The 16,833-nt window shown below is 52.2% G+C and overlaps 1 protein-coding gene across 2 annotated transcripts in view; it reads left to right on the forward strand.

The window, feature by feature from the left end:
- Nucleotides 1-463: 463 nt before the first annotated feature.
- Nucleotides 464-16,833, forward strand: part of SH3PXD2A (SH3 and PX domains 2A) — a 230,898-nt gene continuing 214,528 nt past the window's right edge. The window contains exon 1 of one of the 2 annotated variants that reach the window (XM_014557825.2): nt 464-1,045. In XM_014557825.2, the coding sequence (XP_014413311.1) occupies nt 974-1,045 (72 nt within the window). In that variant the 5' untranslated portion in view covers nt 464-973. The remainder of the gene's footprint in view (nt 1,046-16,833) is intronic. The other variant, XM_014557826.2, reaches the window with a different exon arrangement.

Genomic DNA, 16,833 nt, shown 5'->3' on the forward strand with positions numbered 1-16,833 from the left:
GTGGTTTATCAAAAGAGGCTCTGGCTTGAAGGATTTAATGCCGGCTGCTTCCCCATTCCTGTCTCCTCCTCAGAGGGCCTGGGCAGTAACAGCAGGGTAATAAACTACTTTTCATTAAAGAGATCTGGGGGATAGGAGTGAGAGGAGGCTGTAAAGGTGGGGACAGAAAGGCACAAATCTGCTCCAAGGCGGAAAGCCAGGGTTGGGGCGCTCTGGGTTCCCTTCCCCCCTCCCCTCCTCCCTCCGATGCCACCCTGAGTTTCTGTGCCCGGTGAAGTAGCCCAGCGCCGCGCCAGGCCGCTGGCCGCGCTCTCGTCGCGGTGGGGGCCCGCGGGCCCGCCCTGGCCTCTCCGGCCGGGCGGCAGCCCCCTCCCCGTCGCCCCGAGCCCCTCCCCCGGGCCCAGAGCCCCTCCCCGCGCGCTTCCCCTCTCTCCCCTCCCTTCCCTTCCCTGCCTGCCCGGCCCTGCCTCCGCCTCCTGCGCCCACAGACTCCGCCAGCGCCGAGCCCCCCAGAGCCCGAGCGCGGCGAAGGGGCGCCGCTGGCCCCTCCCCAAGCGCGCTGACAGCAGGCTCCGGGGCCCCCGCCCCGTCCCCTCGCTGGCGGGACACACCCCCGCCCCTCCTCTGCTCCGCCAGTTCCCGCCGGACCCACCGGGCAGCGGAGAGAGCGGGCGGGCGAGCCCCAGAGCTGTGGCGGCGGCGGCGGCGTCAGCGGCAGCAGCAGCGGAGGCGCGCGAGGGAAGGGGCGCGCGGCAGGCCCACGGGGAGCCACCCGGGCGCACGGAGCCCGCGTGCCCTTAGGACTGTCCCCGCCCCGCGGCCGTACCTGTAGGCGCCGGGAGCCCGGGCAGCGGCGCGCCGGGCTAGGGTGGCGGGTGGCCCCGGGGACCCGGGAAGCGGGAGAAGGAGCCGGAGCCCGACCGGGATGAGAAGGTGACGCCGCCGGGGGGCGCCACTCGCTTTGTGGGGGAAGATGCTCGCCTACTGCGTGCAAGATGCCACCGTGGTGGACGTGGAGAAGCGGAGGAATCCCTCCAAGCACTACGTGAGTACCCCCTACCAACCCCTGCGGGGGGCTGATCAGGACCCCCCTGAGGGTCCCCGGGCTGCCCCTTGCCCCTGCCCGCTAAGTCGCGAAGCTAAGTGCCCACAGGGCAGCCCTCAGCAATGGAGTTTCTTCGCAGGGCTGTGATCTCCAAGGAAGCCTTTTCTGACCTTCTTCCACTACCCTCCCCCCCAACGCCCGTTTTCTTTTTTTGGCATTGGAATTGGCAAGTGGCTGCCCTTGTCTGTTACAACGGTGAAGTCATCTGTCCGCCTGAGCTTTGATGGATGGTGGGGGGAGCGTTCGTCAAACCCTCGCTGGGAAGCTCCGTTGGGAAAGAGCATCTTCCCGGCTCTCCCTGGGGGCTCGGGTCGCTCGCGCTCACACAGACAGAGATGTTTTCAGAGGCTTGCTCTGGGGAAGGAAACCTTGCGAGAGCCTCCCACTTTTGCTCTAATCTCTGCCTCCCTAGGCCTGGGTCTGGGGGACAGAGGGAAGCCAACGCGCCCCCCCCCCGCCCCACCTCCACCCTCAGCCCTGAGCTTTGATTTGTTTCTTAAAGCCATTGTGTTCGTCGGTGTGAGGAGATCTGTGGCTTTTCCTTTTATCCCTCCTCTGGACGTGACCCTTAACCAGGTTCATTTCCTCTTAAGTGATGCTCCATCTCCAGACACGAGGAGGCAAATGTTTGCTGTGGTCTCCGAGGAACGGCCGGCTGCCCCTCCCCCTTCCTTCTCCAAACTTAATGAGAAGGGGCTAAGGTTGATTGAGCTCCTGGCCTGTGGGACGAGTCCTCTTTCATCTCAGCCCATCCTGTCTTCCCATCCTTCCCACCTTTGGAAGTAAACACGGTGTCCTTGACGCCTGACGATGCCAGTCTGAGCGGCTTTGGTCCTGTACCTGAGATAGAAGAGATAGACAGCAGGGCATCCAAAGCCAAAGAACTGCATCTTATTTGCAAATTAGGCACTCAAAGGAGCATTTAGTATGCTCAAAGCATTAATTTTAACAATTAAAACAGGCTGTTGGTTGCTGCTGTAGACAGCACATTGATCTCTGAAATGCCTTTTATTTCCTTGTTGCAAGGGGACTGGGATTTGTGCTAATGTCAGCCTCAGGCTACTCTTTCTATCTTTATCCTCAATAGCTCTGATCTTTGGGTTTCTTTATAGTGGAATAAATGGGCCTGGGCTCAGGTTGGGGAGGAGGTAAACCAATGAGTCTGGCTCCTGACCCAACAGAGAGGTGGGTGCTGGTGGAAGAGTTGTTCCTTTTGTGTTATCTGGCTCAGCAAGCGTCTTCTCCTACTGTTTCAAGAAACCTCTTTTTGGAGAAGTTGGGTCACCATGTGGTCACCCCGCTCTGGGGACAGATGTCCATTTGCAAATCCCAGAACTTATTATGAAGTCCGTCTTCCTAACTTCTTTTCTCAAATGTTGCAGGCCAAGTTTTAGGGGTTCTTTCCTAGTCTTCAGTTAAGATTGGTACTGCTTTCAACAGATGGCACTCTCTGCTCTGAGACCCAGGCAGGTGCTTTTGTGGACTCTGGATTTTAGTTGAAACAACAAATCTTAGCTTTGACCAATGATGTCCACTTACTGGCAACAAGGCAGGAGTGTTACTGAAGCCTGGGGACCCACTGCAGACGGTGTTGAGAGGTGGTTAGTGCTGAGGTTCTGACTTGGAGGCTCTTGTTCAAAGCCACTGACTAGCTATGCAACGTTGGGCAAGTTTTTTAACCTCCGTGGGCCTCAGTTTCCTTATTTTAAAAGTGAGGATAATAATAGTATCTACTTTATAGGGTTGTCCGGAGAATTAAATGAGATCATCCATGCAAAGCACTTAGCGCAGTTCCTGGCACGTAACAAGCACTCATTAAATGGTAGCTTATTATCTGTGCGATGCTGACTAAGAAAGCATTTTTGAAAAGCAGCTATTAATGGTCTGGAAAGAAGGAAGAAAGATTTGGGGTTTTAAGATTGATAATAACTTGTTCTACGTGAAAAATACAAAAGAAGTCCTGTCTGAGTCCCTTGAAATGATCATTTCCTCCCTTTTTATGGACAGTGTTTTCCAGAACATCTTGGCTTCCCGTGTAAGAATCAATGACATTATGTTTGGGGCCGGGAGTGATGTCACTGAGCAGATGGGGCCATTCAGAGCTCTCCCAACTCAGGTTGGGGAAAACAGTTAAAGGAGAAAACGTTGTATATTGTGGAATCGTGGAGCTGGCAGGTACCCAAGGACTCATGTGGCTCTACCCCCTCACTTTACAGATGAGGAGACTGAGAACCAGATGGGGTAAAGTCACTTGTGACTCAGCACCTGAGTCTAACTGGCCTTCTGCTCATGGAGTGGGTTTGGTTCATCAAAGGACCCTAAATGTCTGGTTGGGATTGATGAGGAAGACAAATATCTGGTGACAACAAGAGGTTCCTGCATGTTTGGGGCATTAATGCATAACATAAGGAGAGGGGCCCTTTAATAGAAAGTGGCGGTGGGGCCAACAGGGCAGGAGGAGCAGGGTGTGCCTCTGAAGCTTAGGATCGCCTCCTCTCTTGGCCTTTGCATGGCGGACACCACACATCAGCAGGTCAGGTGTTCTGGACAAGGCACTCTGGTGTGGGTAGCTGGCAGACAGGCTGCGTTCAAGTCGCACATGTTCTGACAGCCCTCTGCACTAAAGAAGGCTGCCTTCTTCCCGCCTCTCCTCCACTGATGGTGAATTCTGAGTCTGTGGTTTGGCAAATTGCAGAGCAGAGAGACTTTTGGGACATGCACGTTAGCCGGCGCTAGCTGATGAGAGGCCTGGGGCCCAAGCAGGAGGGGCTCTGCTGGCTCCAGAATGCTGGGAACACACTGCAAAGTTCTTCTCAGGACACCCAGTGAAGGGTGTGCTTGTCCCTGTGATGAGGGAGAGCTGCCTGGACACCGAGGGTCTTGTGCTTTTGGTCTATTTATGAAAAGCAGGCAAGTGACCCCCGTCATTTGAGGTGCTTTCAGCCCTTGGCTTCCTTCCTCTCTGCCAGGCTCCCTGCATGGAGTTGGGCTCCTCTCTTAGCTATATGTGCTGCCCTTGGGGAGACCTTAGGTAAACTGGCTTTGGCCTCTAACCACTTGTCTTTCGAATGGTCCTGATGATGCTGGATGCCAACTGCAGATACCTTCGTTTGAAAACTTTCCATAAGGTTGTAAGTTCCAGTTCACGTGATTCTTTGCCCTCATGTGCGTGTACAGGTGTAAGTCAAGTCCTATGATGGTGGGGAGGAGCTTGTGCATCTAAAACAAACAAGAGATTATTTGTTGGGATTTGGGAGGCGTTGCGCTTTCACAGTCGTTTCCTTTCCTGATTGTTTATTTCAGACAAATGCCAGTCATGAATGTTCTGATCCTCTACAAGACTCTTCACGGAGTGCAAATAATAGCCTGTGTTAGCAGTTACCATCGGTGCCAAATGCTTAATATGCATGATTTCATGTGATTCCTACAGTTTATTGAATGTCCCCTCGTGTACCCTAACATGGGACAGGTTCTTTGATTCCTTCATGCAGTTGGGTGAACTGAGACTTGGAGAGGTTGCTCAGGGTCTCCCAGTTAGTACAAGGCAGATCTGGGTCAATTCAGGTCACTTCACCTCCTGAGGAAGACATGAATGTACAGTGGGGCCCTTCTCCTCCCCTGGAGTCTGGATGGGGAGCCCAAGCTCAGGTTTACATGACAGAGAGAGAGCAATGCAGGGTGGCATTTGAGGACTGGCTCACTGTGTGGGACACCTTGTGCCATGGATGTGAGTGTGTGGTGGGCAGTGGAGGAGGTCACTGTGAGGCAGAAGGAGTGTAACAAATCCAAGATGATATTTGCTCCCCAGTGATGCTTGAGGTGATAAAGTAAGGATCCACCCTGTAGAAATAATGCACTCTCCTGTGTGTTCAGAGCATCAAAGGTTTTGTTCTTGGTCCTGGGAGCTACATTTTTAGGAATTGGCCCCAGACCCATTCATTTCTCTGCGCTTCATTTTTCCTTAAGCCCCATGGGAGGAAGGATGTGCACTTGCAGTGTGGAAAGGGTCTTCTCAGGCCAATTCTACTGTGGAATGAGGGGTGTTGGGCAGATCAGGGTTTGAATTCCACCTCTGACTCATCCTAGGTGTGTAACCTTGGGCCACCCACTCTGGGTCTCAGGGTCCTTACATATAACCTCACGGGGCTTTTGGGAAATTGATCTGAGATAATTTGGGGCAAAGCTTCCATTTAGTACCTGGCCCCTGTCGTGGGTACCCCACATAAACTAGTTTCCATCACATGCTCCTGATCACCAAAACACTTTGAGTGCATTTAGGACCTTAGGTGAAGCTGTGAAAGAAGGGAAGACTGAGGCAAAAAGGAAGGCCCAGCTGTTCAGTCTGATGGGAAAGTGGGCTACATGCCCCATGGAAAACACCCAACATACAAGAGAACCAGATAAACAAGGAGCAGCTGTTCAGACCTGGAGGGCTTCCTGGAGCTGACCTAGCGATGGCTTCCTGGTATGTTGGGAAGGAGGGAACGAACATGGATTGGGGGAGAGGAGTAGAGAAGTGCTCCAGGAAGGGGCAAGGTCAAATAGGATCCCAGCCCCAAGGTCAGTGCCGCACATGGCGTAACACTCTTTCTTGCTTTCTCTCTGTCTCTGTCTGTCTGTGTGTCTCTCTCTCTCACACACACACAAGAACAGTTTCTTCTCCTTCTCCAAGGAGGGAAGTGATCTAGGGGTGATTCACAGGTCTGACAAGAATTCCTACTCATGGAACAACCGACCACATCCTTCAAGGCTGTTGGAGGAGGGGGGCCAGCCAGCCATCTTTCATGACCCTCTTTAGAGCCGAGTGAGGGTTTTGGGGAGCAAATCAGGACTGGAATCACTCTGTGTGGTGGCAAGCAGAGGGGAGGCGAAGGGAAGGGAAAAATAAACCTATTTGATGTCATAGGAGACCGATTCCAGCTCCAGAAATATAAGCGCCAGCTGCTGCATTTTCCAGAGAGATATTCCAGGGCCAGCATGAGTTAATGGCCAGTGGAGGCTGTGAATTAGAGGAGTGTTGTTAGGACTTCTGACTTCGGGGTTTGCACAGCAGTCCCTGGAAATTGCCTTCTAATTTCCTCAGCCTGAGTCATTGACCAGACTATTTCTTGGCCAGAAAATGTCTAACAGGCAACTCTGTTCTCTTCTGCCTCTTTAGTAAATAAAAGAAAACAAATAATGGAGTTATGTATATGATCGTCACGCTTACTCCTTTGGAGTTCTGAGAATCCAGGAAAGGGATCATGGATTAGGACAGGGATCCAGGGAACAGGAAGGACAAAGGGGTGTGTGTGGGAAATGAGGTGGAGATTCTGGCTTTGGAAATAGGTTCTGAGCCAGGGCCAGAGGTGTTCTTGGCCATGGCCCCTGCCAAAAATAATGGAAGAGTCCAGTAGGGTGATCAGTGTTTCAAGAGGCGATTCCCAGAGCTGAGTGTGACTTCTCGCCTGGGCTGGGCTGCTGCTCCCTGTAGTGGAGTCAGGATGTGAGGGCAGGAGGGTGGGAGGGCCAGCCCCAAGAAAGCCCCTCTCATGTCCCCGAGGAACCTCTGCAAGTCACATCAGCAACAGTGCTGAGCAGAGTCCAGCGCAGATGTCAAGATGCAGCAGGAAGGGGAAGAGCCAATATATGAGTACCTACTACGCACCAGGAAGTGCAGAAGACACCTTTCAGAGGGGATTTTATTGGCGTGTCCTAACAGCCAGGTGACGTAGGTAGGTGTTTCTACCCCCACTTTACAGAGGTGGACATTGAGGCGCAGAGAGTTTAGGTGACTCTCACTCAGAGTAGTGCTGTGGCAAGGCTGGGATTCATACCCTGGACTATGACACCTGAGACTGTGAGCTTGTCGCTTTCTTCCCCATTAGAGCTGGGTCAGTGAGAGAGGGGCGTGAAAAGAAAGGAGTCCGCGCAGCACCTCCTGAGAGGGTGACATGTGTCTGGAAGGCTGTGTTGTTAGAGACACACACATACCCCGGGCTCTGGTATCCCTGGCTGGAGCCCTCTCTCTGCCACTCACTACCATGGGACCTGGTGCAGGTTACTTTTTTCTCTGTGCCTCAGTTTCTTCATCTGTTAAAAAAAAATACGAAAAGAAAATAGGACCTAGCTCAAATGGTTGTGGTGATGATTAAATGAGTTAATCAATGTAAAGAGCTCACAACAGTACCTGGTACGTATTAAGCGCAACTTAGGCCTTTACTCTAATAACGGTTGCGTCCTAAAGCTTCAGGAGAGGGAGCGCTCTGTGAACTGGAGTTTTCAGGGAAGACTGGCTGGCGAAGGCAGGATTCGTGATGGGCCTTGAGGAGTAATTAGGACTTGGATGGGAAAGAGTGGGATTTAGAGGGGAAAAAGAGGGGAAGGGCATTCCAAGAAAGGGAAAAGCAAAGGTGCTGGAGGTGGAACGAGGAAGGAAAACATGGGCAAACCCCACGTAGGGGAGAAGGAGGAGGAGGAGGGTGGCCTCACTTGCCCGCTGAGGGAACTCAGAGTTTATTGTGAAGACACCCCTGCACCTTCCGTTACTCCCCAGGATTTCGGGGGAAGGGCAGCTGGATGTCACTATGGGGTCCTCCTGGCGGGCCCCAGAGCTGGCTCTATTGCTGTTCTTGTGGTTGTGGCTGAAACAGCTACATAAGGACGGGGACTGTTTCTGCACGTCCTTGTTGGGGGCTTTTCAGTTGGCAGGCCGGAGCCCAGCCCCTCTGGGTTTATAGCTCTTACTCGGAGGGGTCAGGCTGCCTCATAAAAGTTGATTGCACCCCAGAGGTCTTGGGGAAGGAGAGGGGAGGAGGAGGGGGGAGCAGTAAGGAATGAGGCATCAGCTGCTTTGGGCCTCGTTGGTGGAAGGCCCCGGCTGGTAGGGCCTGAGGCAGTGGCCGTGTGTCACAGCGCGGTCCTTTCCATCCCCCTTCCCCAGCACTGCTGCTGAAGCCCCCAGTGGCAAGAGAGAGGAGACCTCTGTCCTTGAAGGGTCTGGGGGCTAATATTAAACAGCTTGCTAACAGCCCAGGACGTCTCTGAAGTCTGTGTTACCTGAAACATTTAGACCGGTGTTGATTTTTATTTTAACATCTTTCTGAAACTGATTTCATTTTAAATACAGTGCTTCAAGCTATCTCTTCATTTATTTCCCCCTTACTCCACTGCCAGATACTCCAGTAAGCCTGATTCTTTGGGGAAAATGTAATAATAAAAACAACAGCAAACATTTCTGAAGGTTTGTATGTGCTTAGAGTTTTATGCAAAAACTCTCCAAACAGCATGCTGAAGTGTATAGTCACTGCTGGCATCCACCCTGTGCACGTGAGGACGCCAAGGCCCAGAGAGTTTAAATGAATTGTGGAACATCATGCAGCTTCTTACTTTGTGACCTAGGCCTGCTGTCTCCAAAGCTGGTCCTGTCCCCACAGTGGCTGTGCAGTCCTTGATCACATCATACCTGGGGAGACCGGGCCCCAAGGAGATTCCACCTGAGGCCTGGCTGGTTGGCTTCTCAAGACATGAGACCTTCCACCTGTCACCTTCCCCATTAGCTCTCCATTTGCCCATCCAGAATATGGGCTGATTGCTTCCTTTCTGGCCTGCCTTGCAGAGGTGGGGTGGATATGATAACGGCTTTGGAAAACACTGAGCCCAGGGGAAATAGCTTTGGGGAAGGGTCCTAGACCCCTCAATCTGGTTTCTTAATCATTTGGAAAGGGGATGCATTATAAAAAGGAGCATTTCCTGACGCCAGGGAGTTTTTAGACAAGGTTTCCCTGCCATACGACTTCCCCCAAGAAGCCTGTAGCCAGGTCAACTCAGGATCACTTTAGGCTCACTCAGGGTCACTCAGTGGAGATGTTTTCTAGAAAACCACCTCTGGGAACTACACTTAGCTTCTTTCTAAGTGCCTGTCGTTTATGTGGACAGATAGAGACAGCGATTTCCAGTCCCACCTCTCCCTGCTGTTACCTGAGGGGAGGAAGTGACATCCAGGGGGCTGAGTTAGCAAAGGGGAAACAGCTGTGCTTTCTGACCCTCCACTCTTTCTCTGGCCCTTTGCTGTCATTTCCCTTTGCCTGGTGAGGAAGCCACCCTCCCTAAGCCTGGGTGGAGGCGCGTGGTGGGGGGCAGGGGTGAGGGTGGAGGTGGGACAGGATCCCTTCCTCTGTGTGTGTCAATGCAGTGTAAATTATGCAGTGGGGCGTATGGGGCCCTCCAGTCTGTCTCTGGGCTCCCTGGAGCGTGAACTTCGGGCCTGGCGGAAATTGATCACTCTTATCTGACGGCAACTCCAGGGAGTGAGGGGTGGGGGTGCTGCCCAATGCTGATAGTGAACTTGCAGGGCGTCCCAGGTGGGAGAAGGGATGGCGTGGGTTGGGCCGGTCTGTACTTTCATCACTGCATGGTGTCCAGTAGAGAGCCCTGGCTGTTTTCCTTTTTCCAGGAATATTCTCACTCAGTGATAAAGGAGACCTTGACCTGTATTACGTGGACGCCATCATCATACAGCTTCCATGTATTGAATTCCTGTTTTGTGCCAGGCGCTGCCAGGCCCTTACTTACAACCTTTGGTCCTGACTCAGCCCTGAACGTATGAATTTTACTCATATGGAAACAGGATGAGAAAGTTTAGGTCGCATTGTTAGTCAAGCACAAAGCCAGATGTGTTTGGCCCCCTCCCCCCAGGCGGAGCCTGTTTCACACTGTCGCTGGGCCTCACACCCCTGGTCCCTCTCCAGGGCTGCCCCAGGGTAGCGTGGCTTCTGCCGGCCCAGGGTTCTGTCCTCCTGGGGAATGGAGTTCTTTGTGGGGAGAGCCTGCCTTGCCACTTTTGCCCACCTAAGGATTCTGAGCGCGAAAGGATTGTCCCTGCCGTTTGAAGTGGCTGCTTTGTAAGCTCTTTCATGGTAGGCCCCATTCCGACCCAACTTTATTCCGTTTCCTGATGGCCCAGACCCAAAGGGCTATTTTAAGGGCCTTGCCTGTGTGGGAGAATTTCTCTTTGTAACAACAGAGAGGGAGGCCAGGCTGGCTGGGCACGGTGCTGGCAGTGCGGCTCCGAGAGAGTGAAACTCTTCCCTGAGTTCTGCCTTCTGGGCCAGAGTTGATTCCTTGGGCTTCCAGCACAGTGCCTGGCACCCGGGAGGGGCACAGTCACTTGTCACCGAGGGCAGGGCTTCCAGAGGTGGCTGCCCAGGAATCTGTGCTGGTCTGAGCCCCAGTGGCTTGGCAAATTAATCCTTCTCTCACAGAGTTAAGGCCTGGCATAGAACAATGTCTGGACTTTGGTTTCAAGCCGGGATTAATTATTTACTTTAGTCATCACTCATTGGCAACTAGAGAAAAGCAGCCTCATTTTGCCCATGATTGCTGGATGTGGCAGCTCCCAGGCAGGGGAAGTGGGGAAGCTGAGTCAGAGAGTCTGTGAGTGGAGCCCTTCTAGGTGCAGGCACTGTGCTAGGGCTTCTCATCCACCACCTTCTTTAATCCCCGCTGCCACCCTGAGCATCGTTCCAGTTGTGTAGACGAGGAAGCAGAGGCTCAGAGAGGGGCAGCATCTCGCCATCCATCACATGGCCGTGAACAGTGAGAACCAGAGTTTGAACCCAGATCTCTGCAGAGTTAGAACCCACAAAACCTGTGATGGTCCCACTGTGCTCCCTGCAGATTTGATGGATCACTCACCCCCCCCACAAAAGTTGAGTGTACATCTCTTCTTTCCCTGCTCCCAGCTGGCAGCATCCACACACACTTCAAACTACCTGCACTTGGTCTTTCTCTGTCCTCTCTAACCTCCATCTGACTCTGGTCTCCCCGACTATGTTTCTCCCTCTGCTGCACACACCCATGGGGATCTTGGCCCTGATCTGTGGGGTATAGAATGCTGAGAGCACTGCCCTGGGCTTAAGAAAGGAAGCGAGCCCAAAGGGAGTATGTGCAGTGGGCCTTCCGTTGGAAGGCTGGGGCGCTGCAGCTTTATAGTGGCTTTGTCTCCCGAGAGCTTCTCAAGAGGCTAGGGGGCTGGGGAGCTCATCACATGGGTCCCTGATAAAACATCAAGGGTCTGGATTAAACCCCGGTCATCTGCCCACTCTGACCTTCCCTCCCCAAGCCCTTCCATTAACACATGATTTGGTTGGAGCTGGTGGTTGGGATAAGATAACAAACCTCTTGCTATCGAGAATGGACCCCTAGCAAGGTCTGGCCTCTATTTTGGGATTCAAATTTTTATTCCCCTTGAACTCTTGTCCAGAGCCACTTTTGAAGGCCCAGCCCTTCAGAAGCTCCTGCTGCTGGGGCCTCTACATCCTGTCTGGGGGGTGGGATTGTTGCTGTGATTGGGAGCAGGGAGCAGTTTACTTCCCAAGCACTTTCAGCCTGCTGCTCGCTCAGGCTCAGCTAGGCTCTGGCAACTGGAAGAAGCCCCAGAGGGAGCCTCAGGTGCCAGCAGTTGGAAGTTGAGGGCAAGAGGATGGGGGCAAGGTGCTGACACCTCTGCTACAAGGGCTCAGGCTCTGAAGGCCTTCCTAGCTTGTTTCACTTGTTCAAATTTCTTCACCTCCACGGGCCTCAGTTGTCTAATCTGTAAAATGAGAATAATAACAACAACAAAAACAATAATAATACCTAGCCCAGGTAATTGTTACTCTACATAGTGCTTAACACATGATAGCTGTTCAATAAATGGCAGCTATTTTAATCATTATTATGGTCATCCTGCATGGTTTTGCACAGTTTCTGCCACCTCCCCGAAGCTTTCACAACTTTTCTTGTTGTTGTTGAATTTATTTGTATTTATTTATTTATTTTAATGGAAGTACTGCAGACTAAACCCAGGACCTCGTGCAGCTAAGCACACACTCTGCCACTGAGCTACACCCCCCCACTTCCATGACTTCTCATCTTACAGTGGTTCCTTTCTGCGAATTTTTGTAATGTTTATTGTTTTTTTCCTCTCCTGTAACTCTTACTAAGAATGGCCTTGGGCTGGTCAGTTTTGGGCAAACTTCTGTCTACTATGCCTGATGGATGGAAAAATCCCATTGAGGGATGGACCTTGATCTGATGCTTATTCATATTCATTTATTCATTCATTCAAGTATTAATTTAATCAATCAATCAGTCAACATTAAATGTTTACCACGTGTCAGGTACTGGGAACACAGCAGGGCGGATAAAAATCCCTGTCCTTTTGGAGCGTACATTCTGATAGGGGGAGGGAAGAAATAAACAAACAGACAAAATTGGTTAAGTGTGTAGTGTGCTAGGTGGAGGATACATGCTGTAGAGAAAACTGAGCAAGATGAGGGAGACAGGGACTGGCAGCAGTGGTGGGGGTTTTGCCGTGCTATTTTGTAGAGCATGGTCAGGGACAGCCTCACTGTATAGTGACTTTTGAGTAAGATCTGAAGGAGGAGAGAGAGTGAGGCCAGTGGATATTTGGAGCAAAAATGGTTGAGGGAGAGGAAACAGCAAGTGCTAAGGCCCTGAGGTAGGACTCTGCTTGGCCTTTTCAGGAAAGAGCAGAAGGCTGGTGTGGCCCCATGGCATGAGCGATGGGGAGAGCAGTGGGCAGTGAGGTCAGACCGCTAACGGGGTCACATTGGGCCTTGTATCCTTCCCAGCACTGACCAGTGTGCTCTGCACAGTAGCAAAGCCTCCTCTTGACTTGCTGAAGACAGAAACTGGACAAACACTGCTGGAGAGGTTGCTCTGGGGACTGCTTGGGCTTTGGTCCTGACCTTCTAAAAGAGACTCTGTGGGAAATGCAGCCTCCATCCGCAGTGTCTTGGATAGGAAGTCCAGGACCCCACAGGTAGTACACGTGTTAGGGAGTTTCACTAACTGAATGTTAGTTTTGCACCTACTGTGCGCAGGACACCAGGCTGAAGCAGTTCCTCCAGCCAGGAGCCGGAGGATGGTGAGCTCCTGCAAAGGCAGTGGCCCCTACAGGCTTTCATCTTTAACACCCCCTACCCTCGCCAACTGAAGGTCTGGACCACAGTACGGCCTTGAACAATGGAGTGCATCTGTAGACGAAAACTTTATTAAAGCCCCTTCCTCTTACATCATTCATATTTTTTTAAAGAACCACAGTTTGTAACTTACAATTGTGGAAATTGGTTACTTGAAGTGTAAAATATATATTCCTATCGAGATACTACTATGAATAGTGGTAAGATTCTCAGGCCAGTCCACAAAAACCTTCCTCATCCATGGAGTAGATGGGATTATAGCCCCAAGAACCAGATATCTCTAGTTCACCTACACCTAAATTCCTCTAGCCTGGGAGTTTAAAATCCGTGAGTGAAATCCAGGAAAACTGTCTTCCTGGGTTCATACTGAGAAGGAAACTTCCAGACTAACGGATGATGAGGATGGTGATAATATTAGCAACAGTAATTATGTGCCAGCCACCCTTCTAAGCACTTCACTCATTGAATCCTGACATCAACCTGATGAGAAAGGCACTCTTATGGTCCTTTATTGATGAGAAAACAGACACAGAGAGGTTAATTTACCAAAGGGATAAGCCAGGAGGAGGCAGGGCTGGGGTTCAGAGCTAGGCATTGGGGCTCCAAAGTCCTCTTGGAAATGTCTGACATCCTGGCCTTCCAGGAATCCTGCCAGCCAGCCTTGCCACAGCCCAGGTTGGCCATCGCAGACCTTAGTTAACAAGCGTCATAGTCAGGGAACCGAAGCCACTGGTGGCAGGCAGGAGCAGCCCCTCTTTGTTCCTGAGACAGGAAAAACCATTTGTTCCTGGAACCTGACACTGCAGGGGGTGGGGTTTGCTGTTGTCTTCCTGGGCCATTTACAAGTCCAGCCCAGGGCGCTGGGGAGGGTGTCGGCATGGGGTAGGGAGCACTGTGTCTGTTGGTGGAGGCCAGATTAGAGCGTCTAGCAAGATGTTTCTGACACCTAGGCCATTCAACTCTCAGCAAAGCCCAGCAGGTGGCCAGGGCTGTTGCCTTGGCTGGGAGAGGGGCACCCTCCTCATTATGCCTTGTTCAGTTTATTGTTAGAATGAGGTGGGTCCTAGCCAGTCCTTCTTCTCTTCCCGGGCCCCAAAATAAACAGCAGCTGCTGGCTGCATCATCTCTGTCTGCTGCCAGTCTGTCAACAGCCCCTGGCTCTCGCTTGGCCCCACCCCTTTGGGGTTTAATTGCATGGGGCACTGGGGGCCCTCCGGAGCCTGCCTTGCTGGCCAGCTGGTGTGCCCCGGCATGCCCTCTCCCAGGCAGTGCTGGCCTGTCAGCCACCCACTGGCACTGCCCTCAGGCTCCACAGCTTGGCATGAGTTCTGCTCCCGGCTCTGCCATTTAGCTGGTGACCTTGGGCAGGTTGGTTAACTCTGAGCCTCAGTTTCCTTCTCTGTAAAGCCAGTTAGTGGATTCCATATCCTTGTGTGTTGTGAGGATTAAGATCAGTGCATCGAGGCAGCTTGAGTGGAGTCATTGAAGCTGGACTGGCTGATCTGAGTCCTAGCTTTGGCACTTAGGAGCGTTGTGACCTTGGGGGAGGTGCTGAAGCTCTCATACCTCAGTTTTCTCATCTGTACAACGTTGATAATAAAAGCGTCTCCCAGGCTGGTGGTGAGGATGAAATGAGCAGTGCCAGGCACAGAGTAAGAGCTCAGTGAATGGGATAATGTGTGCTCCTTTGACAGATAAGGCAGAATATCCCCTAAAAGAAATTCATAGGCGCACATCTGAGAGCTGACAGAATTACTCCTCTCCTAACTGGCTGTTGGGTCTGTGTGGTTGAGCTAATTTGCTTGGCTTTGTTTCTAGCCTGTGTTTGGAACTTCCACTTGAGGGGCTGGGGGTGAGGTTGGGGGTAGAACTCGTTATAAAGCAGGATGGAGGCATGGGAAAGGAGGGCTGGGATTTCTTTTCTACTTGGCAGTGGTTCTACTGATGTAATGTAAGAAATGAAAAGAAGACCAGGTCCGAGGTCATGGACTGCCTTCAGCTGGTGGGCAGATCCCCTGTGGGGTCAACCAGTTATCTCTGCTGATGTGAGCCCTGACATGTTCTTCCATATGATCTGCTCAAATTCTCCATGGGCCAGCTTGCCTTGGCTGCATACTCTGGGAAGCCCTCTTATCTTTGGCTGTTCCTTCCAATTACCCTCCCTTGTGGAAAGATTGTACTGGGAACCCCTATTAGAGCATCCAGACCCAAAAGGCATCATTCTCAAAAAGACAAAAAAAAAAAAAACCAACAAAAAAACTTGACCCCAATTGTGTTGGGCCACAGTGCTAGGTGCCGCTGTACGCACACCAATCCTCCAGTAAAGAGACCCTCACTCAGCACTGTCTCCCCAGGAGCCTAGTCCTTTAAGAGGTGGCTGGGCATGCTGTCCTGTCCCCTCCATGTTGCCCGGTCTTGTTCAAGGAGAGAGGGCAATGGCAGTTCATTCCCAACATTTGGGCATGGATTAAATGAAAGAATGATGATAAAAGCACTTATAGCAGTGCCTGGGGCAGAGTCAGTGCTACCTAAGGGTTACTGTTGTTATCTGAGCTGGTGGGGCAGGTGGAGTCTGCTTCCCATCAGCCCAGAGTCTCTGTGGCCTGAGGATATATATAGAGAAGCCGTCTGGTATTTGTGACAGTGGCATCTGGGATGAGCTTGTGGCCTGTTTTAGAGGAAGGAGGTGTAAAGATTCAGGCTGGTGGTCAATGCCAACTCCACCATTTACTAGCCGGGCATCTGCCGGCGAGTTGCTTATCCCTCTCAGCTCGGTTTCCTCAGCTAACTGGGCCCACGCCTACCTTGTAGGGTCACCGTGAGAACCCGAGACAGGGTCAAGTGTCTCGTAGGCATGCTCCTTTATGGTGACCATTTAAACAGCCTTGTGGTTTGGCAGAGGGGTCCGGGGGATGGTCAGTGGGCTCCAGCCTGACTTTTCTGGCTGGGAGCCTTGAATTACACTCTTTCCATACCTCTCCCCTCATGAGCAGCCTCTGGGTGTTTATTGCAGCAGGGTTGCCCATGCAGAGGGTGGCGGTGACTTCTGCTGATACCCACAGTGTCCCAGGTTGTCAAGCTCCTCACAAACATGATCTCTGTCTCTGAGGGACCTGCTTGGAAGGGCTGTAGGTCTCCTGCCTGTTTCAGGAAAGGCTTGAGAGGCATGTGACTGCTGTAAGGGTGGAGGACACCCCTTATGCTCTGCCCCATACCCGCTGGGCTCACCTCAGTTCATCTGCCACCATTTTCAGCGTGCTTATGTCTCCCCACCATGAGCTTTCCCCACTCTCCCCTCTCCCCACCTCATCTCCCTGTGTGAGGGCTTCCTCCAGACTCTGGTACCACAGGAGCCTGCCCTACCCAAGCAGGTGCACCTGAGGAAGGGCCGAGGAAGGGGTGGTGGTGAGTCATCATCCCGGGGGGGCTGTCCTCAAGCAATGGACAGTGGGAGCTAATATCTCAGCTACCTGCACAAGGAGGGTTTGGGGGCGATTTCCAGCCAGAACCTCCGAGGTTCCCCAGTGGGACCAAGCCCTAGGTACCCACAGCAATAACTTGCCCATTAATGTACCCTTTCTCAGCCTCTATCCTTTCCTGGTCTCACTTTCCATAATTCCTCACGTGGGGTTCCTGGAGTCATCTCCCTGATGAGCAGCCTGCACCCAGGCCTTGTCTCAGGGTTTGCTTTGGGACGAACCCAAACTGTGATAGAAAACTCCTCCTGCTAGCAAGCAGTGGAGCCAGGCCTGAGAACGTTGT

This window comes from Camelus ferus, chromosome 11 (assembly GCF_009834535.1).
Source record: "Camelus ferus isolate YT-003-E chromosome 11, BCGSAC_Cfer_1.0, whole genome shotgun sequence".
NCBI classification, from domain to species: Eukaryota; Metazoa; Chordata; class Mammalia; order Artiodactyla; family Camelidae; genus Camelus; species Camelus ferus.